The sequence below is a fragment of the Natrix helvetica genome (genome assembly GCF_964273705.1).
Source record: "Natrix helvetica genome assembly, chromosome: 2".
Classification (NCBI taxonomy): domain Eukaryota; kingdom Metazoa; phylum Chordata; class Lepidosauria; order Squamata; family Natricidae; genus Natrix; species Natrix helvetica.
The window spans coordinates 287,153,811-287,176,014 of record NC_138552.1 but is presented as its reverse complement, the minus strand read 5'-3'; the positions used below and the strand labels follow the sequence as shown (position 1 = coordinate 287,176,014).

General features: G+C 43.0%; 1 protein-coding gene across 2 annotated transcripts in view; it reads right to left on the bottom strand.

Annotated features, from left to right (window-relative positions):
* NF1 (neurofibromin 1) overlaps positions 1–22,204 on the bottom strand; it is a 287,036-nt gene that overhangs the window by 146,732 nt on the left and 118,100 nt on the right. The window contains exons 31-36 of one of the 2 annotated variants that reach the window (XM_081945323.1): positions 19,953–20,015; positions 13,968–14,126; positions 12,096–12,193; positions 10,015–10,161; positions 8,410–8,556; positions 6,986–7,096 (exon numbers count right to left, since the gene is read on the bottom strand). In XM_081945323.1, coding sequence (XP_081801449.1) covers positions 6,986–7,096; positions 8,410–8,556; positions 10,015–10,161; positions 12,096–12,193; positions 13,968–14,126; positions 19,953–20,015 — 725 coding nt within the window. The remainder of the gene's footprint in view (positions 1–6,985; positions 7,097–8,409; positions 8,557–10,014; positions 10,162–12,095; positions 12,194–13,967; positions 14,127–19,952; positions 20,016–22,204) is intronic. The other variant, XM_081945324.1, reaches the window with a different exon arrangement.

Below are 22,204 nucleotides of genomic sequence, written 5' to 3'. Positions count from 1 at the left end.
CCCAGGCATATCCTGGGGAGCTCTCTGGGAATTGAAGTCCACACATTTTAACATCGCCAAAGTTCAGAAACACTGATACAGAAAAAAAGGATGCCGACTCCCACAAGAAAGTCCAGGTTAGAATTAAGGCAAGCAGGAGACCTACTAAACCTGCAGATCTGAATGGGATTTACATATTCCCAAGATTTCCAAACAATGTGTCATGATGAGAGATTTTGGAACTAATTTTCTGGGGAAGTCTCAATTAATTGTGATTCTCAGTTGCCTAGAATCAAAACGGTGGGATGGGTGGCTTGGAAATTTAATATTAAATAAACATATTAAAGCATGATATGACACATGTTGTAAGTTCCGCAACTTGGTTTTAACACCCTGATTTACATTCCCTTCCCAGAAGTCCAAATTCCTCCCTCATGAATTATCTGAAACATTAAGCTAAACATCTAAGGCTTCATCTGTTAATTAGATGCATTTGCAAAGTTTAAACTATTTCTCTTTAGCTTTTTAGTATAATGCATTTACTCTGAAATTTGCTTCAGGGTCTCTAATCAAGAGCAAAAAATTAAGATACAAATAGGTAGAGCTTTGCACTTGTGAGGCCTCAATGGAGTATTTCTTGCAGCGTTATCCCTTTCAGTATTAGAGTAGTATTACTCCAACCACTTGGATGCCTATTTGAAAAGCAGGATTGAAATCTTTTAATACAACAACTGCTCCAATTGTTCTGTTCTCTATTCCAATGTTTCTGTAAAGTTTTCTCATTTAAATGTTTATTAAGGTAAAGAAAACGCTGCTGGGGAAAAAGCATTGGGATTTTTGGGGGTAGGCGCAGAACAGGACAGGAACTGAGCCATTTGTGGGAGGGGGGGGGCGCATTGTTACCCGGAATGCTAGCAATGAAATCATTGTCCAAATACGGAACTTTATAGTGCCAAAGTATTTCCGTCCATATTAACAGGCTAAGCAAACGCACATACACAACTTTCCAAAAGCATCAGTGAAAACTGAGAATGCTCAATGATCATGAAATACCAACTTGGGAGGAAACAGAAAAACAAGTTGATGGGCAGCTTTCATTAGCACATGGCTGTGGCAGTCCTGATTTATTGCCTAAGGGTATGGACCAGGGTAATCCAGAGACCATTTAAAAGTTAGATTTCACCTGCAGATTCTAGAAAAGCAAATAAGCTTATGTCAGCTTCCCAAGTAGACCAGACAGGAAACATAACCAGGTGAGCGAATTCAACTTTACCATAAGGCTATGTTAGCTGAATCTTGCAAGTCTGAAAATGCAAATCGCCCTCTGTCTCTTTTTATTATTTGCTTAGTTAGGGCAGGTCCTGACACTTGTCTTTCACCCTTTTACCTGATGGTTTCCTAAGCAGGCCTTTCCCCCTCCTGTCTTGACATTTCCTGACAGAACAATCAATCAATGGAAGGGCTTGCCTTCAGAGGTTGTGGGTGCTTCATCACTGGAGGTTTTTAAGAAGAGACTGGCCAGCCACTTGTCTGTAATGGTATAGGATCTCCTGCTTGAGCAGGAGTTCAACTAGAAGACCTCCAAGGTCCCTTCCAACTCTCCTCTTCTGTTATTCCAAGGTCATTCTCATACTCCATCACAGTTTGACATTTTACACCCGTGTTTCTCAACATTGGCAACATGAACATCTGTGGGCTGGGGGGAATTCTGGGAGCTGCAGTCCATCTTAAAAGTTGCCACGTTCGAGAAAGGCGGGTCCAATGCAGTCTCCCAGTATGTTCAGTCAGAGCTCTGGTTTGTTTTGGGTGTATGAGATTTAATGTATTGCATGATGAAAGCCAATTCTTAAAAGTCGCTTGAGTGAATTGACTTAACTCTCACTGTTACAAATGCAGGATGAAGAGGCAGATGAGATGGCTCTGGCCGGTGGTGATGCTTGCAATCCTGAGCGAACTTCTCTGGATCACTTCTGCAGCAGACGGCGACCCCACTGTAAGCACAACTGCAAAACCACCCGCAGAAACAACCGCAGAAACAACCGTAAAACCACCCGCAGAAACAACCGCAAAACCACCTGCAAAAGCAACCGCAAAACCACCTGCAAAAACAACCGCAAAACCACCTGCAAAAGCAACCGCAAAACCACCTGCAAAAGCAACCGCAAAACCACCCGCAAAAACAACCGCAAAACCACCTGCAAAAGCAACCACAAAACCACCCGCAGAAACAACCGCAAAATCAAACCAAACCACCGCCAAATCCAACTCACCCAGGAGTGTTCCTATGTCTGCTATCCCTCTAATTTCGATTGTTTCCTCTTTATGTATTTTCTTTGTCCCTCAATATAAGCTTTAAAAAAAAGTCTGTTAATTAGAGGAATTGTAAATCAAAGTCAGAAAAAATTAATCTGCCTCAATCTGCCAAATCTTTTGGTATCCCTCTGTCCTTCTGATGTGTGTGTGTGTGTGTGTCTGTGTGTTGCTTTGTTAGCAAATCCACAGGTGATTTTTAAATTTTAAATTAACTTTCCCAGTGTGATGGTAAACGGAGACAGCAGGCTAAACTATTGTTGTTAATCATTGGAACGAATGGAATATCTTTAAATATAATTATGGAAAATTGCTGTATTAAGTAGGCTTTATCTAAAGGAAAGCTGATTGACCGGACCCTGGGATGAAGACTACAGAATCAAAGGACATATCAACAAAACGGAAAGATTTGTCTCATGGATGGACTATTTTGAAAAATAATAGAAGGACTCCAATCAAGACTTTTATGTAGCGTGTCTTGCATTAAATGAAATCTTGATTTTAAAAAATGCTTACAAAAGTATTTTTCTCATGAATTATTTGAGGTGCGGGGCAATGAAAAGCTAGCAGTTCTAAGATCTGTGAACACTGTTTTAAGAAAATCCATCAAAATAATAATTCCAGGAAACATACATTCAATTTCTGCAAGGTAGCAAGCAACCAATGAACCCCAATCTATCCAGTGATAGTATGATATTTAGCCAGCAGCAGCAGCTATCTGACGGATCTAAAAAGAGTGCAGAGAAGAGCAACAAAGAGGATTAGGGGACTGGAGGCTAAAACATAGGAAGAACGGTTGCAGAAACTGGGTATGTCTAGTTTAATGAAAAGAAGGATCATGGGGGACATGATAGCAATGTTCCAATATCTCAGGGGTTGCCACAAAGAAGAGGGAGTCAAACTATTCTCCAAGGCATCTGAGGGTAGAACAAGAAGCAATGGGTGGAAACTAATGAAGGAGAGAAGCAACTTAGAACTAAGGCGAAATTTCCTGACAGAACAATTAAGCAGTGGAACAACTTCCCTCCAGAAGTTGTGAATGCCCCAACACTGGAAGTCTTTAAGAAAATGTTGGATTATCGTTTGTCTGAAATGGTATAGGGTTTCCTGCCTAGGCAGGGGGTTGGACTAGAAGACCTCCAAGGTCCCTTCCTACTCTGCTATTGTATTCTATTCTATTCTATTCTATTCTATTCTACATAGCTTGCTACCCAAATCGGACTTAGCTAAATAGCAAATAGAGGTGGTCCTCGGCTTACAACCACAATTGAATCCGAAATTCCTGTTTTTATGTCAGTTTTGCCCCATTTCACAACCTTTCATGCCACAGTTGTTAAGTGAATCACCACACAATTGTTACGTTAGTAACCCGGTTGGTTAGATGAACCTAGCCTCCCTATTGATTTTGCTTGTCAAAAGGCTGCTTGTGAAAATCACGCGACCTTGGGACACGGCAAACGTCGTAAATACATGCCAGTTGCTAAGCATCTGAATTTTTGATCACATGAGCATGGGGATGCTACAAAGATTGTAAGTGTGAAAAATGATCGTAAGTCACTTTTTTCAGTGCCGTTGTAACTTTGAACAGTCACTAAGCGAACTGTTGTAAGCTGAGCACTACCTGCACTTGTGTTAAACTTTTAAGACAATAAAAGAACAATATGCTCTCAAGAATAATATACAGGTAAGGCCAGTACAGATCATCTTTGCCACCTACAATTACAGAAGCTTGTTGTTTGGTAGATGTCTATGGAACTGGATACGACAGGTGATCCTTGACTTACGACTGTATGAAGCATGCCCATTATGGCTGCATTATGGTAAGAGATGTTAAACAAGAGTGACACACACACACACACACACACACACACACACACACACTTCTTGCAGGCCTTTGTCCCCCACAAAGTCCCCAAAGGACTTTGTCCTCCTCTTTCCCTGAAAATAAGACCTCCCCGGATAATAAGCCCAATCGGGCTTTTGAGCGCATGCGCTAAAATAAGCCCTCCTTGAAAATATTGCAACACAGCAGCAGCCATGAGGTGACCACGCTCGCCACCTCCTGCACCTCAAAAATAAGAAGACCTCCCTGAAAATTAGGCCAAGCGCTTATTTTGGTGGTCAAAAGAAAGTAAGATCCTGTCTTATAATAAGACCCTGTTTTAATATAAGAAAATAAGACCCTGTCTTATTTTGGAGGAAACACGGTACCTTTTGAAAATCTCCAGCGCTCTGCTGCTTTCTGCAGCACTGTGGAGACCATGCGAGGGAAGCAGAGCAGATACTTTCGTTGGGTGGCCATGTGGCAAAACCCCAGAAACGCTCGCTCGGAAAATGACCGACCCTTGTGGGACGGGACTGCAATCGCAGCAACAGAGCAGCCTGCTTCTCTTTGCTCGTGTTAGCAAAACAAGCTTCTCCACTGCTGGAATTGCAGTGCCATCGTACAAGCGGCCATCCCTTGCTGGAGCGGGCACTGATGGGATGGCGCCATATGGCCCAGCAATGACGCTGTGGAATCCTGCAAGGCTCTGTTGCTGGAATTACATCCCGCAATGGCCGACATTTCCCAAGCAGCCACCCAATACAATGCCCTCCTTCCCTACTCTGACCCCCCTAACTCTGGAGACTTATGAAAAGTAAGTGAGATGGAGGATTTGGGTAGCCAATGTGGGGGGTGACAGGAGATGGGTGGTGGGGGTAGGGGGCTGCAGTGTCCCTGCGGTCGGTTGTAAGGGCTACAGCAGCTGTAACTTCGGGACCAGGTCATAAGTAGCTTTTAAGGGTCTGCTGTAACATAAATCTCATGTTTAAGATTTTTATTGGGTTATAAAATATTGTAAAATCCAAAAGTAAATAGAAAAGCAGTGGGGAGAAAAAGGAGTGAGGAAGGATAAGGAAAAAAAGAAAAAGAAACATTGACTTCCGACTCTCTGTTGCAGTAAAATAAGGCATTAACATCAAATCACAACTTTTTTGCTTTTTCATAATAATGTGAAGCAGCCATTTCTGAAAAGATCTGTCAATCTACTTGGTAAAAGCCAACATCAAAGATTCATTATTTGAATGAAAAGGAGAAAAAAGCAAAAAAGAAGGGTCTGCTGTAACTTCAAACAAGCAACCATTGTTAAGTGAGGGCTACCTGAAAATGAAACTGGTTTTGACGCGGACGATAAAAATTATTTTAAATTATATCACCACAAACGCAGCTAGGTTTTCCTCTTGCTCTAGATATTATGTAGAAGATTCATCCTAAAAAGTACGGGTAGTCCTTGACTTATGATCACAATTGAGCCCAAAACTTCTGTTGCTAAATGAGACATTCGTTAAGTGAATTTAGTCCCATTTTACGGCCTTTCTCGCCTCGGTGCTTAAGTGACTCACTGCAGTTGATAAGTTAATAACCCGGTTGTTAAGTGAATTTGGCTTCCCCCTTGACTTGACTTGCCAGAAGTTTGCAAAAGGTCATCACACGAACTTGGGACATATCAACCAGTTGCCATGCATCTGAATTTTGATCACATGATCACCGGGATGCTGCAAAGGTCACAACTATGAAAAAAGATCAAAGTCACCTTTCTCAGTGCCATTGTAACTCTGAACGGTCACTAAATGAACTTTTGTAAGTCAAAGGCTACCTGTACAATTGAAGGCACCAGTACCCAATCCCCACCTGTGTCCATGGACCAGCATCCGTCCACAGCATGCCAGCAACCGCTCTGCGCAAATAAACAAAGCCCCATCTGGGGGATGCAGGCGGAATGTGAAACCACGCCCACCTTCGATCCGCGGAAAAACCTTTCTCCATGGCACTGATCCCTGGTGCCCCAAAGATTGGGGGCCGCTGATCTACTGTACACCTGTTGTTGTTTTGAAAGAAATTTACTGCCCAGATAATCCCTCAAACAAAATATGCACCTCAGCAAAAAAGCCACTAGACAATGGCAAACAAGATCCTTGTCCCTCAGGGCTAATATTACAAAAACCTGACCACACACTTTGGGGTACAAACATATTGGGAGTCCTCGACTTGTGACCACAATCTGGACCAGAATTTTTGTTGCTAAGCAAGGCAGTTATTAAGTGAGTTGTGTCAAATATATATATATATATTGCCAAAAAAAAGAATCCCTCCAATTATGGTCGTTAAGTGAATAGAAACTTCCCCCATTTGAGTTTGTTGGAAGGGGCCGGGAAGGTTGCAAATAGCGATCACGTGACCCCGGGATGCTGCAACCATTCTAAACACAGGATGGTTGCCAAGCACCCCCAAATTCTGATCACGTGACCACGGGGTGCTCGCAAATGTGAAGACCACTTGTAAGTCGCTTTTTCCCCAGTGCTCCTGTAAATCCAAACGGCCGCTAAATGAATGGCTGTTGAGTCGAGGACTACCCTTATGCCCACCTCATCTGACCCTAACCCAGGGGTGTCCAAACTTGGCAACTTTAAGACTTGTGGACTTCAACTCCCAGAATTCCCCAGCCAGCTCTGCTGGCTGGGGAATTCTGGGAGTTGAAGTCCACAAGTCTTAAAGTTGCCAAGTTTGGACACCCCTGCCCTAACCCTTTCAGAGTACAGAGAAAACAACCACAAAGTGGCAAAACAATTTGTTCAAAGCAAAGCAAAAACTCGGCCTGCAAGTCTCACCAATTCTCACTAGTCTGGTTTAAGGAGGAAGAGAAAACGGTCTTACCGGCGAGCAATGTAATAGAAGACAGGGTTGCCAGCTTTCGTCGTCCCGGCTTGGTAAAAAATGTTGAGGGTTTTCAAGGCTTTGAACTCTTCCTTCTCGTGTACCTGGTGCCTAAGGACACAAATATAGGCAGGGAAGCAGCCATTTACCCTTCTTGTGATTTTACCAGCTTTCCTAAACTTTGCAGCTAGTGGATCTATTGGGAAGTCTAAGTCACTGAAGCTGCCACAAAATGGTACCCAGGGTAAATATAGCATAGCATAGCAGAGTTGGAAGGGACCTTGGAGGTCTTCTAGTGCAACCCCCTGATTAGACAGGGAACCAGAGGTGGTATTCAGCAGGTTCTGACCAGTTCTGGAGAACTGGTAGCGGAACTTTTGGGTAGTTTGGAGAACTGGTAAATACCACCTCTGGCTGGCCGCGCCCCCGGCTATTCTCTGTCTCCCGAGTCCCACCTGATCGGGAGGGAATGGGGATTTTGCAGTAACCTTCCCCTGGAGTGGGGAGGGAATGGAGATTTTACAGTATCCTTCCCCTGCCAAACCCACCAAGCCACACCCCCAAACCCTGTAGTAAAAAAAATTGAATCCCACGACTGCAGGAAACCCTGTACCATTTCAGACAAATAGTTATCCAATCTCTTCTTAAAAGCCTCCAGTGTTGGAGCATTCACAACCTCTGGAGGCAAGTCGTTTCACTGGTTAGTTGTTCTAACTGTCAGGAAATTTCTCCTTAGTTCTGGGTTGGTTCTCTTCTTGATTAGTTTCCATCCCTTGCTTCTTGTCCTGCCCTCCCAGATCAGAAGGCTTCTGATGCTGCTTCTTGCTGCTCTCTTTAATTTTGCCTCCTTCCCCACCCCCACCTCCTTATCATGGTCTATTTTGGGGGCAAAGTGAGCCAGCTTCCACAGATAATAATGAGAACGGAGGAGAAATTTCCTGACAGTTAGAACAATTAACCAGTGGAACAGCTTGCCTCAGAAGTTGTGAATGCCCCAACACTGGAAGTTTTTAAGAAGATGTTGGATAGCCATCTGTCTGAAACGGTATAGGGTTTCCTGCCTAGGCAGGGGGTTGGACTAGAAGACCTCCAGGGTCCCTTCCAACTCTACTATTGTATTATTGTATTATTGTACTATAATGTTGCAGCCACCTACCTTTTTTTTACTTTCTAAGAATTCTGCTAGGGCCTGATCCCCAAAGGAGCTTTGGAATTGCTTGCTTTCAAGCACACTAGTTTTCCATTTAATGGTTAAGAACCTAAATAAAATTACAAGAGCATTCAAGGGGAGGAAGGGTACTTTAACATTAGGCATCTGTTGAATCTATACAAGATTTTAATTGCATTTATTTATATTATTTCCGTTATGAGGGCCTTAGGAATATTAAGTCACAACAGGCGAGCAAACATTTGAATTCATTTACCTTGTCATAAATTCTTCAAACTTGGAACTGGTGAGGTTTATACTGGACCACTGTGTGTCTGCCACCGGCTTGTGCTCAGGAGGACCCAGGTATGCAAGCAAAGTTGCCATTTTGTCAAATGGTCGCCTTCCAACAGCCTTGTGGTCCCTAGAGGATGATTTTAATTCAGGGATATAAGAAGCTTGAGGGATATAATGTTCATCAAACTGCAAGTTGCTATAGACAACTACATGTTATACAGGTAGTCCTTGACTCATGACAATGATTTTGGTTTTTTTTGGGGGGGGGGGATGTCAACCAGTCGTATGTCTAGAACCACCTATTCTATAAGTAAGGGTTTCTCAGTCATACCAATTTTAAGATGTGTGGACTCCTAGAATTCCCCATCCAGCATGGAGTTCTGGGAGTTAAAGTCCACGTATCTTAAAGTTCCTAGACTGAAAAACATAGCACGCAAAATACTATTTACCGTATTTTCCAGAGTATAAGACGCACCGGAATATAAGGCACACCTTGGTTTTTGGGGAGGTAAATAGGGGAAAAAAATTCTGCCTACCAGGTATTCATTTGGCTAGCGTCCTTAGTCTAGTCAGTTTCAGCACATATGTTTGCTGATTTTGAGGGCGCACACTTTTTATCCCCTGGTTGGGACATAAAAACAGCTTCTAAAGCACAGCTGATCGTCAGAGACAGAAACAATGAGAAAAGCAGGCAAAGCAAGGAAGATCACTTCACTTGTTAGCACCTCATTAGGGCTGAAAAAAAGTTTAGAAAAAGCTACATTTGGAGTATAAAACACACCCAAATTTTCAGCCTCTTTTAGGGGGGGAGGGAAAGTGTGCCTCATACTCCAAAAATACGGTATATAGTTTTTAAAAAACACTAAAAACCTGCTTGTTCACTACACCTAAAGGCCATATTTCTAGTATTAAATGGCAACTCTTCCCCCTCCATTTCAAGATTTATCGATGTGCAGGAACAAGTCCTATTCCATGTTACATTTTTATAACAAAAAGGCAAATGTTCTCCCTCTCAATTAAAGATTCCCAAACTTCCGAAAGGGTACAATCTACTCCATCTTATCTACACTTTGGGTCTGCTCTACGCTTAATACTATTGGGTAATTAATTGATTGAATCTATTTGCCTCCCACCTCATAAGTAAATGGCCCAGGGAGGCTTCCAATTGAGCACTTTGTAGTATGTATAATTATTTTTCAAGATGATATAAGCCATTTTAGTGGGATATATTCAATTAATCAATGAAATAATTAATTTTAATTTTATCACAACTGTAAATTCATTTTTACATGCATTATGTCCTTTCTTGTGTCCATGAGCCATTGTGGCGCAGTGGTTAGAATGCAGTACTGCAGGCTAATTGTGCTGGCTGCCGGCTGCCTGCAGTTCGATCCTGACCAGCTCAAGATTAACTCAGCCTTCCATCCTTCTGAAGACGGTAAAATAAGGAGCCAGATTGTTGGGGGCCATAGGCTGACTCTGTAAACCACTTAGAGAGGGCTGTAAAGCACTGTGAAGCAGTATATAAGTCTAAGTGCTTTTGCTATTTCTCAGCCTTTTTATCCCTAGTCAGGTACTATATTACCTGTTGCTGGAAAGGTACTGCCCAATCTTCTCTTGATTGTTCCATAGCAAACGATGTAGTGCAAGCACATTGCCATCACTGATGAAAGAGAGGCTGTGATTGACTGTATCACTAGCTGGACAATCTGAAGCAATGTCAAGGAAAAACCTATAGGGAAAGAGAAGACATTGTGCCTTTCTTATCAAAGCAGCTGCAAAAACAGTGCGGATATGGATTACTGGAACTTGAATTGGTTTCAGCATCAAGAGCTTTCCAATAGAAGTCAATGATGTGAACTAACCAACCCAACTTTTTTTTAAACAGAACAACAGAGTTGGAAGTGACCTGGAAGATCTTCTAGTCCAACTCCCTGCTCAAACAGAGACCCATACCATTTTGAAGCATGTAAAAGCATCTGTGTTAGACCAAAATATTCATCTATTAATCTTCATCCTACTTCCCCCCCCCCCAAAAAAATTCTTCAGATGCCTCCAGGAAACCCAGAAGTAAGCTCTGAAGGTAAAACTCTCCCACCCAGTAGTTTTTTTCATGCATCTAATTTTAGGGCCACCTGGATATCCCATCGGCCAACAGTACTGAGAAGAATTTCCCCACTTCACCAATGTTTGAAGTCTTCCTTTAAAACTATCGCAGCTAAAGGATTCTATAGACTAGATCAGTGATGGCTAACCTTTCTGGCACCAAGTGCCAAAACTGGAGAGCGCGCATGTGCGCCAGACCACTGGAACATGGAAGAGCAGCTGGCTACTGCACTGTGGCCTGTTATTTCAGAGCTTGTAGCATAGGTCAGTTAGAAAGCTGATTAATACTTAAGTCTAAATTATATTCAGGCACATCTTCTTGTGCACATAATACCCTAAAATGCCCTCCACATTATTGGTCGTGTAAGGAAATGAAAGGGGCCTATTAATTGAATAAGAAGTAGTGAAGATCAGCTGGCTGGCACCAGAACCCAGAAGAGCAGCTGGCCACTGTGCGTCATGGTACCATAGGTTCTCCATCATGGGACTAGATCATCCACATATGTTCTGGGTCTCTTTATTTATTATAACAGTCAGTTAAGTCCTTCCCAAGTCCTTGGGAAGGACTTGATAGGTGCATATTTAATCTTGCTAAAGGTATCATTGCAGGATGTAAGCTGTTACAAATAAAGCTGCCTTTTGCAATTGACTGGTGCTGATTTTGTCAATGCCGATGGTGTTCAAGCAGTGCTCCGGTTGTTTTGAGATGGCACCCAAGGCACCTATTACTACTGATACTATCTTTGCTTTCTTTTGCCATAGTTTTTCTACTTCTATTTGCAGGTCTTTATATATTGAGTTCTCCTCTCCTCTTCCCTCTCATCGTACTGCAATGTCCACTATCCAGACTTTTTTTTCTTTCTTATCAACGATTGTTAAAATTGGATGTCATTATTATGGTTGACTAGCCGATAACCCGGCATTGCCCGAGTATTTATTTATAGGGGGAAAATGTCCAGACCAAACATAATCTCTAATGTTTCCCCCTTACCAGAGGGAGCCCACTTGTGGAGTACTGTGAAGCCATTACCATGGCAACTCCACTACGCTGCACAGTAGAAGCCATTTTACGGCAGTACAGTAGATGTTTTAAGGCACAACAAGCTGTATCTTAACAAAACACACACCCCAAGGGGTTTTAGGGGTGTCTCTCCCCCCCCCCCCCCAGTATTTGCTTCCAGAGAGTAAGGCATCTGTGCATCAAGTTTGGTTGAAATTGCTCGAGGCATTCCAGAGTTATGCTGGGACATACACACACGCAACCATATATATAGTACGTGCTTAAACTGGATTTGGCATTTTTATTCACCTATCGAGTCCTTCTCAATCACCCAGGAGAAGCAGATATTGTTTGATGGTATTAAAGGTATCCTCCTTAGATAGAAGCTGTTCCAAGTAAAGCTGCCCTTTGCTATGGACTGAGGGTGATTTTTGTCAATCTCAGCAGTATTCAATCGGTATCATTACCTGCCTCTAGCTTGTACTCTCTAACTTTGGCTTGAAAAACTACACAGGCAAAACTTGCTTCAAAAAAATATCAAAACACTTTTATTGGCTTACCTCCTTGCAGCATCAAAGTTGCTTTTCACAAAGTCGTTAAAAGGCCGCATGTGTTCCTCCTTTGTAAACAAGACGTGGTTAGCGATGCTCTGAAGTACCTGGACAAACGAAACCAACAGAGTGAGTAAGTCATGCAAACCCCATTTGAAGACGTTTCCTTTCTAAACTTAACATGCAAAAAGTGTTGCAGAAGATTTGTTCTAATCTAAGATATTTGGTAGTATGAATGTAACAGGATGCACCAGCATGCAGTGAAATTTCATCAAGTGCCCATTTCTCCTAAAACAGCTTCAGGCTAGGAACAGCTTCACTAGTTAGAAGTGGCCTTCCCCAATCTGATGCTTATCCCATGTCCTGAACTCCTAACATCAATTATCAGCAGGAAAACAACCAACTGCTTAAGGGCCTAGGAAAGTCCCACACAATGGAGTCTGCATTAAATTAAGTTTGGTTAAGTTTGTTATATTTGGGCAAAGAAGCATACTTCGGTGCATGCCAGGGGCATAAAGGTAATCCTCGGGTTATGGCAGCAATAGGGATCAGGATTTCCATCACTAATTGATGCGGTTGTAAAGTATAACATCATGTGGATGGTTTGCTTAGTGATTGCAATCTCTGCAGCCCCTTTTGTCATTGTTGTGACAATGCAAGATGGGAAGAGGTACTGAAACTGCACCAAGGGCAAGCAGGCCAACAGACAAGAACTACACGTGGGTAAGTACTGTGGGCAGGTGCTATAAACTAAGTTCAAACAGGAGCCATGGGGGTGCAGTGGTTAGAATGCAGTATTGCAGGCTGACTCTGCCCACTGCCAGGAGTTCGATCCTGACCAGCTCCAGGTTGACACAGTTTTATAACCTTCCAAGCAGTGGTGGGATTCGACTGGTGGGTGTGGCATGGATTGGTGGGTGTGGTTTGGTGGGCGTTGCAGGGGAAGGATACTGTAAAATCTCCATTCCCTCCTCACTCCAAGGGAAGGTTATTGCAAAATCCCCATTCCCTCCCGATCAGCTGGGACTCAGGAGGCAGAGAAGAGATGAGGGCGGGGCCAGTCAGAGATGGGATTTACCGCTTCTCTGAACTACTCAAAATTTCTGCTACCGGTTCTCCAGAACTGGTCAGAACCTGCTGAATACCACCTCTGCTTCCAAGATTGGTAAAATGGGAATCCAGATTGTTGGGGGCAATATGCTGACTCTATACACCGCTTAGAGTGTGCTGCTAAGTAGGCAGGTGCCGCAGGCTGATGCTACAGTGTATGTGCAGGTAGGTGGCATGGGCAGGTACTATGGAGTATGAGATCCCCTTGGCACCAAGGAACTCCTTGGGAGAAAAAGTGGTGGGAGGGACCTCAAGGAACAATTAACGATTTCCTGCCAGCTTCCCCATTGATTTGCTGGTGAGAGACCAACAGGGAAGGTTGTAAATGATGATCATGTGACCAAAGGATGCTGTGATGGCCAGAACCTCAAGGACCGGTTCTAAGTCCGCCTCGTTCAGCGCCACCATAACTTTGAATAGTGGGGGGATTGTAACCTTAGGACTACCTGTAATCCAAACCTTAAAAGCCCGAGGCAAACTATATTTGAATTTAATTTCTGTTGAACGATCTAGTGTTCATAGAATGTATCACATAATTATTCATCCTATATTTAATAATGTTTCAGGTCTGCCACCTATTACAACTACAATCTGCGTCAACTTTTGAAGGGGCTTTAAGAATCATACCCAAATCTTCAGAGCTGCAAGCAGGTTGCCATCTCTTGAGCTCATTGGTTTTAATTCTCCCATAAAAGCAAGACGCCCAATTCCACCACCATCACGTCCTTGCTATTCCCTGCCACCCAGCATAAAAGAGACACTGTTTCTCACCTTTGACATTAATTTCAGGCCCCTTTCGATTCTCGGCGGAGGCTTCTTATCCAGTATGCCAGCCTCATACGGGGACACAATAGCTGGATTAATGAATCTCAAGAACATGGCACTCCCAACCGCTCCAATGCTATTCTGAGGAAACCGCTGGCTGACCACCTAAACAGCACAGGATGGAAATTAAGAAAGCCATCGTTTAAATGTAGGATTAAAAAAAGCCAGTTTAATAAGAGGAGAATGCTTGGGCCAACTCTCCCTTACGGGTCATTGTTTCAGAATGACACCAGACAAGTAACCAAATGGTTTCTATGTTAAGGTTCCAGAGGCAAGGGCCAAATTGTTATAAGGAGGAAAGAAAGGAAGAAAGAGTTATTGAAAATAGTATAGAGGAGGCATGATTTAATAACAGGGGTTATATTCGCTTTCCTACAGACAAGCATCTTACTGAGAAGCCAGTGCATGAGCAATTCGTATCTCCTAAAAGAAAAGATATTTCAAAATGTACTAATTGGAAAAAAAAGAGTTACTCTATATTGAGCCCAATGTTTTAAAACTCTTTAAAAAATCACTAATATAACCAATTGATTCACTCACTCCGTTCATAACCATTAAAGCACCCGAAAATGATTCTCATAGCAACAACTTTCCACAAAACATGAATGGAAATCACCCATTCATTAAAAAAAAAAACATACATAGCCACACAAAATGGTACTCACTCATGATGTAACTGCATTTACTACACAGACAAGAAAATGTGTCTGTCTGTCTCCCACTAGAGGAGAATATTTGTAACTCAGGATTAAGAAGAGGGGCCCTTGCTGCTCTCTCTCAACCAATAACTTGGTTGTTATTTTTTGCTGACATTTTATTACCAAACTAGGTAACATCATCAGCCATTTGTGATGTTACTTAGTTTGGTAATGAAGCATCTGCAAGAAAACAATCAAGCTCAGAGAACACCAAGGACCCCTCATTAATTTATTAAATGTCTGTGCCACCCATCTCACTAATACAACGAGACTCTGAGTGGCTTCCATTAGAGAAGGACGAAGAGGGAAGAGGAAAGGATCAGAGCAAATATATTCCAACGATTTTCTTCCGCCCTGAATCCTTCTGGGACACTTTGGGTCTCAAAAGAGCCATTTCCAATCAAAGGTGATTTGGAAAGGCATAAGTGACCTTCAAGCTTAAGAGCATTGTGCTTGCTTCGGCAGCATATATATTAAAAATGGAAGCTTAAGAGCATGCTACTCTCCTAGGAAAAGGATTCTGGTTTTGGATCTTAGCTTCTAGGCGTCCCTGTAGGCAAGCAATCAAGATCAAAGCCCACCCCCGCCCCATTCCCATTCTAGGTCTTCGGATCTGCTACACATCCTAACAAGATGAAGAATTCTTATGCAAAAACAAGACTTTGTGCAAAGATTGGATAGCCCATGTTAGTTGCAACTTATGCAAAGGAGTGGAGAGTCTGCGTTAGTTGCAATTTCAGCGCATACAAAGAAGTTCCTGTAGACACACATTCCTATCTATCACTGCCTTTCTTTCCATGCCCAAAGACGAGGCGGCACACTTTCTGTGCAATCTCCTATCCAAAGACCGGCCGGATTGAGAATTCTTCAAATCTAATAAAAGTGGAGAACTGCTTTGCTAATGCAGAGAACAGGTAAACTCAATAACTCAATAGTAGAATTCAAAACATTGATCCAAAGGCTTGGGAATTGCAAAAAGCTGGGTTTGATGCTAGGGAACAGTGTTTCGTTTTTGACAAAAGGGCCTAAAAATATGGACTTCTAAGGGACTGGTATGTTTCAGCAGGTGAGTATCTTTGGGCCACAACCATGACAATTCAGGGTTATAGAAGATGGCCCACATCAGCGGTGAAATCAACGAGGGAACCGGTAGGGACGACTGGAATCAGTTCACCAAACTCCTAGTTCGCCTCGTCCATGTCTGCCTGGTCGCCGCTCATCTCTTCCAGCCACTTGCTTGGCCCTTCTGGCCACTTGATCCGCCCACCCAATCCGAACGTTTTTCTTTCCATTTACAGCAGAGCTGTTGCAGCCTGTCCCTTTAAGGTATTCCCCGGGAGGGAGGGGGCCGGAGGGGGGATAAATGGAGTAGCAGGTCTGCTGTGAATGGAGGGAGAAACGTTCAGATTCTCTCTGCTGCATTTAACGCTGAATTCTGTGGCAGAGAGAAGCCGAACGTTTCTCCCTCCATTCACAGAAGACTTGCTACTCCATTTATCCCCCCTCCCTCCCGGGGACTACCTTAAAGGGACAGGCTGCAGCAGCTCCGCTGTGAATGGAAGGCATTTAACGGTGAATTCTGTGGCAGAGAGAATCTGAATGTTTCTCCCTCCATTCACAGCAGAGCTGCTCCAGCCTGTCCCTTTAAGGTACTTCGATCCACGGGAGAGAGAGGGCTGGGGGGGGGGGGGGAGGACTATAAAGGTAGCAGCAGTTCCACTGTGAATGGAGGGAGAAAAGTTTGGCTTCTCTCTGCCACAGCATTCACTATGAGTCCTTCTCATTCTCATACACACATTTTTTCCTACCGGGTTGTGTGGCCATGGCTTGGTGGTGGGGGACATGTGACTGAGTGGACGTGGACGTGAGTGACATCGAGTTGGCCATGCCCACTCAGTCGCAGGGCCCCTACCAAGCCACGCACACAGAACTGGTAGGGGGAAAAAGTGAAGGGCACCTCTGACCCACACTGTAAAAATTGACCTAGAAGTCAAAAGGCAAATTGTGGACCTTGCTGAACTCAGAGAACATTTGGCCAAGCAAGCAAGAAAGCAACATGAGCTAAAGAGGCAATCCACTTTTCCTACCTTGACTGACTGAACTGGGGCACAGGAAGAACCATAGGGAGAAAATAAATCAACAAACTCAGAATCCATGATACTAAGGATGACCTACCAGAGGTGGCCTTGAGGAACCTCTTCCATACAAAGAATCCAGATGGCCATGTGGTTTCCCCCCTACCCCATTCCTCCAAAGCCAAAATCTTGTTGGATCTTCCATATCATCACTCATCTATGGAGATTCTCAGTCTTCCAGGTCATGGTTGTCCCAAAAGTGCTTTTTCAAAAGGCAACTGGACTTTGTTTTTCCTCGAAGAAGTCTCACTTCTCACCCAAGAAGCTTCTTCAGTTCGGAACTGAACTGGAGAAGCTCTGAACTGAACTGAAAAATTTTCTTGGATGAGAAACAAAACGCCTTCAGGGAAAAACAAAGAAAATCCAGTTGGGTTTTGAAGAAAGCACCTTTGGGACATATCATCATTCAAATCTCATCAGATACCAAACTTTTGAGAGAGAGAGACATGGAGGAAGCCGACAATTCTCTTATGGAGGATCTGGTCCACTCCGATGCCATGGACCTACCCCTCAGAAAAGAAGGGAGAACCTTTCATCCCCCAAAGACAATGGCACATAATCAACAAATCCCCTTAGGTCAAAACTGCACAAGCAAGGCACTCTAAACTATTGGACCATCTGCATATACTCAATGCATATGTAGCCAAACGTTTAATCCTTAACCCGCCATCCTGGGCCCAACGTTTGGGAAGCCAGGCTGTGCCTGTCACAAGCCAGGACAAAGGGTGAGTGATGGAGGCATAACACCTCTTTAAAAAACCTTGGTGTAGCTGGACCGGCTGGTAGCACCTCGTAAGGGCCCCTTTTCCAGGGTTACAGGAGAAGGTGGGAGAAGACTTTATGCCCAATGGCAGATAAAGCAGCAGAACCATCTTCTAGGAGAAGGGAAACTCTGATTACAAACTTCCATTGCCTTGTGGCTATGTCCACTACTGGAAAAGGCTTCAGGAGCCAACCTCGAGACAAAATCTGGAGCTGGAGTCCCGGAAGCAGTTCATAACCCTGTACAACCACGTTCTGGTAACTCCTGCGACGCAGCTAGAACCAATCGTATCGGCTCTGCCGTTCCATTGGACTATTTCAGCGAGGTGGAGATGGGGGATCTGCTGCTTGGATAAGTCTATCCTCCATATTAATCTACCCAGACCTTGTGCTCTGGAGAGGACACTCCAGCTTTACGTCTTTCCAGAGCACGATACTATAGTCTTTTGAGACTGATGAATGCCAATGCCCATCCTTAATTAGGCAGTAGACAGCAATAAAGGAGTACAAAATGCTTTTTTAAAATGCATTTTTAAAATGCAGAAAACAATTTCAGCATTTTGCTTAGCGACCCCTCTAAAAATCCAGGCATAGCAAACCAGCCTCTTTGCAAAGATTTCAGGCTGCTTCTCTTTGCTTGGCTGAGGGAGGAAAGTGAGAAAGTAAGTTCACTCCATTTAGCAACCATGTTCCCTACTCCACCTCAAAAACTGATGCAGAAAAAAAAAATGAGTATAGGTAGTCCTCGACTTACAACCATTCGTTTAGCAACCGTTCAAGGTTACAACAGCACTAAAAAAAAAGTGACTTGCAACTGGTCCTCGCACTTAAAACAAAATTTGGGCACTTGGAAACCAGCATGTATTTATAATGGTTTTGCCATCCCGGGGTCACGTGATTGCCATTGGCGACTTTTCCCAGCCAGCTTCCAACGACCAAAGTTAACGGGATTCACTCAATGACCTCATGGTTTATTTAACAACCGCAGCGATTCGCCTAACAACCAGGGCAACAAAAAAAAAGAGATCATAAAATCGGGCAGGGCTCACTTAACTATTACCTTGCTCAGCAGTGGAACTTCTGGTCCCAGAACTGACAGTCATGCTTTTATTACTGCGGTGTTCTACCGTGCTCCTTTCCAGCTTTGAAAATTTGGGTCCATTAGAAAAAAGGAACTTTGAAAAAACGCACACCAACTGTGCACCCCCACAGCCGTCATAACAACAACAACAAGGTCCTCTTTATCAGACACACACACACACACTTAAAAAATCAACATTCCCCTCCCCGCTTGCTGCTGCTCACATTTTGATAAGCTTTATAAAACCCCCTGTGGTTTCTTGGGCAGCTTCTTCAATGCCATCAAGGGAAGAATGAAAGGATACCAAGATCTCTTTAGGATTGGTGGAGGAGGGGGAGTTTCCTCTTTTTTTCCTAGACCAGTGGTGGGTAACCTTCTTCTTGTCACGTGCCAAAAGCGCGCACATGTGTGCCCATGTCCATAATGCAATGCATGTCCCGCCCCCCTGAGCATGCACACACGACACCCCGTGATCCCCCCCCGTGCATGCGCACGTGACCCCCTCCGTGCCCCGTTCTGGGCCCAGCAGCCTCCAGGGACCAAAAACGGGCCGCAGGGGGTCCCATTTTGGGCCCAGCAGGCCTCCCTGTAGCCTACCACCAAAAACAGGCCACAGGGAGGCATGTATGCGTGCGCGACCCCCCTTTCACCTCCCGTACATATGCACGTGCCTCCCACATGCGTCCTGACCCCATACATGCATGGCAGAGTCCTAAAAATCAGCTGGCTGGCAGGAGGCACACGCGTATGGGCGTTGGAGCTGAGCTGGGGTGATAGTTTGCGTGCTCGCAGAGAGAGCTCTGCGTGCCACCTGTGGCACGCATGCCATAGCTCTGCCATCACGGTCCTAGACAGTCCAACTAATACAAAGGCAACCACACTCCTTGTCTTTAATTTCTGAATTTCCCCTTAAGAGTTCCTTAGCGTTGCAACTGTTGGCAAAGAGGGTTATCGGAAAGCTGTGGTGGAGCGGCAGAGATTTCCTTCCGAAGGAAAAAAAATAAAAAAAATAAAGAGGCACATTTAGATTTTTGTGGTGTTTTTTTAAAAAAAAACAAGCATCACTTCAACTGAGTGTTAATTCGATTTAAAAGCGTCTTTAGTGCCAGAATTAGTAGAATGATTTGACAATGAGTGTCAAAGAAGGTTGGAAGAAAAAGAGTTTTGGGAACGAAGAGCAAAAGCAGAAAGTGGGGGAGGAGGGTGTTTGTGTGCTTTGAAAGAAATGGCTTAATAAAACTTCTCCAAAACTTACTGCTTTTTTGTTTTCCTTTTTTTCTTTTACGGTAGCTTTATTCAGGAGAGAGTGGCAAGTTGCCTACAGAACAGAGATGAGCACAAACAAGTCACAGCAGTAACTACATACAGCAAAAAAAAATGTTGTTCTGTACATGAAATCACACAATCAAATGTTACGGAATGAAACAACAACAACAAAATGAAGTGTGGACACTAGCGCTTGATGGAATTTCTATTTCATGTTGGTGACCACCGTCTAGTCACTAGTAGTAAGCAAGCAAATGTTGTTCCAATCATTTCTACTATTTCTGGCTAGGTTAAATAGTTCAAAAAGAGCATTCCCTAAAGAGGCACTTAAAAAGATCTGATTTGTTCCATATATGTTCCAGCAAAAAAAATATATATATTCCCCCCCCAAAAGCATTTCCAGACTAACAATGATTGGTGACAACGTTTAATTCTGTCTCCTGTGGATTTATATACTTTTCCCAAACAGCAGTACCAAACAAATTTATAGATTTCTTCTTTTTCATTTTACACACTCATGATGACATGGTCTCCAAAGACAAATCTTAATACAGGTAGTCCTCGATTTACAGCAGTTCATTTAGTGACCCTTCAAAGTTACATCGGAAAAGTGAAGAGATCCCTACAGATGAGGAGGTGATTAGAAAAATATTAGAGTGTGCAGAAAGGAATAGATTAACACTGGAGATTAAGGAGAAAGAACCAAGTGAATATTATATGATGTGGGAATTATTTTATCAATGGTTAGAGAATAAAAATGGAAGTTGGAAATAAAAGGAGTTTAAAGAAGAGTAGAAAATACGTTTAGAGATGTAAACAATATGATAGTTGTTAATATTATGATGATGAGATTATGCTTAACATTATTATATTTTCATTAGAAGATACGTTAAGAGGGGAAAATTGACAAGTTCATTATGCTCAGCTGTTTAATATACTATAATTCTAAGATGAGATAATTAATATCAATGTGAATGATGTGAATTTTGATGATTATTGCACAGAGACATTTATACCCAGATGACACACTGCTTAAGGAAAGATGGAATGTTCATATTTTTTTTAAATGAAAACTTTTTTTAAAAAAAAGTTACAATGGCACTAAAAGTGACTTATGACCGTTTCCCTACACTTATGACCTCTGTAGCATCCTCATGATCATGTGATCAAAATTCAGGTGCTTGGCAACTGACTCATAATTATGACGGCTGCAGGGTCCCAGGTCATGTGACCCCCTTCTGATAAGCAAAGTCAATGGGGAAGCCAGAGTCACTTAACAACCATGTTCCTAACTTAACAACTGCAGTGATTCGCTTAACAAATGTGGCAAGAAAGGTCGTAAAATGGGGTGAAGTTCGTTTAACAAATGTTTTGGTTAGCAACATAATTTTTGGGTTCAACTGTGGCTGTAAGTAGAGGACTTATCTGCAAAGACTAATGTCCCCACATGACAAAGGCTTGTGAAAGTGCTACTTCTCTTCTATCCATCTACAAAAATCTTGCACAGCAGGCTTTGGGCAAGCTATCTCAAACGGTGTGATGCCCAAGAGTTATGACTCTGCAGTGTCTTTCACTTGAACATCCGCTGAGATAGCAGAATAAGCTTGGCTGAGCAATGAACAACAATAAACAAAAGATGATTACCAAAGTCATTTTCCAACCAGTTACGAAACTGACTGTAAGCCTAAAGTATTTTCTAAACCGTGAGAGACATTATTTTAACCATAATAAAATAAGACTGCTTTGGAGTATTTTTCATACCGTTTCATACATTCAGATTGTATGGTAGAAAGCCCCAAAAAATGAATGAGGAACCTGTCATATCTTCAGATATTATCATCTTTATTCCAACATTCAGATAATGGGAGATAGACTCATTACCAAAAAAAATTAAAGAAATCAAGGATCACATGTGTTTTAATGACTCGTAGCGCAACTCCCACATCTGCACACTCAGGTCTCACTGAATCTTGTAGATACTGAAATAGGGACTTTTATGGAAATATAAACTGGAAGTTGTAGTTGTACAAAATAACAAGAAATGTAATACTGCGCTGTTAGCTGCTTAGGAAGCCCAACTTAAGTCATGGGTACTGACCTTCAAAGCCCTCATTTGGCTTGAGGCCTGAGTACCTGAGGAACGAATCTGATTTTCAAGACATACAGAGGTCATCCTCCCTATCAAAGGTATGCGGAGAGAAACTACATCTGTGCTTTCCCTGCCTATAGAAGGCACCTCTT